The 203-nt window shown below is 59.1% G+C and overlaps 1 protein-coding gene across 1 annotated transcript in view; it reads right to left on the bottom strand.

The window, feature by feature from the left end:
* PTRH1 (peptidyl-tRNA hydrolase 1 homolog) overlaps window positions 1-130 on the bottom strand; it is a gene marked incomplete at its 5' end in the record, with an annotated part of 1,390 nt that extends 1,260 nt beyond the window's left edge. Inside the window, one exon of the mRNA XM_010168292.1 lies at window positions 31-130. Coding sequence (XP_010166594.1) covers window positions 31-130 — 100 coding nt within the window. The remainder of the gene's footprint in view (window positions 1-30) is intronic.
* Window positions 131-203: the final 73 nt, after the last annotated feature.

Below are 203 nucleotides of genomic sequence, written 5' to 3'. Positions count from 1 at the left end.
GACAACCAGAGAGCTGGGGCCACCCCGTACCTCGCGCTGCCTCCCAGCTTGATCGCCACCTTGCCCAGGGCCTTGTCCAGGTCGTCGTGAACCAGGTAAATGTCTTCTGGGTGGAGGCTGTAGATCTCAGCTTTGGAAACAGAAACACAACCCAAGGAATGAGGGAGAGACAGATTCACCACGCCTGGTCCCTGCAGAGCGGG

This window comes from Antrostomus carolinensis, unplaced genomic scaffold (genome assembly GCF_000700745.2).
Source record: "Antrostomus carolinensis isolate BGI_N321 unplaced genomic scaffold, ASM70074v2 scaffold43845, whole genome shotgun sequence".
NCBI lineage: Eukaryota > Metazoa > Chordata > Aves > Caprimulgiformes > Caprimulgidae > Antrostomus > Antrostomus carolinensis.
The sequence above is the reverse complement of the archived record's forward strand: the minus strand, read 5'-3'. Positions and strand labels throughout refer to the sequence as shown.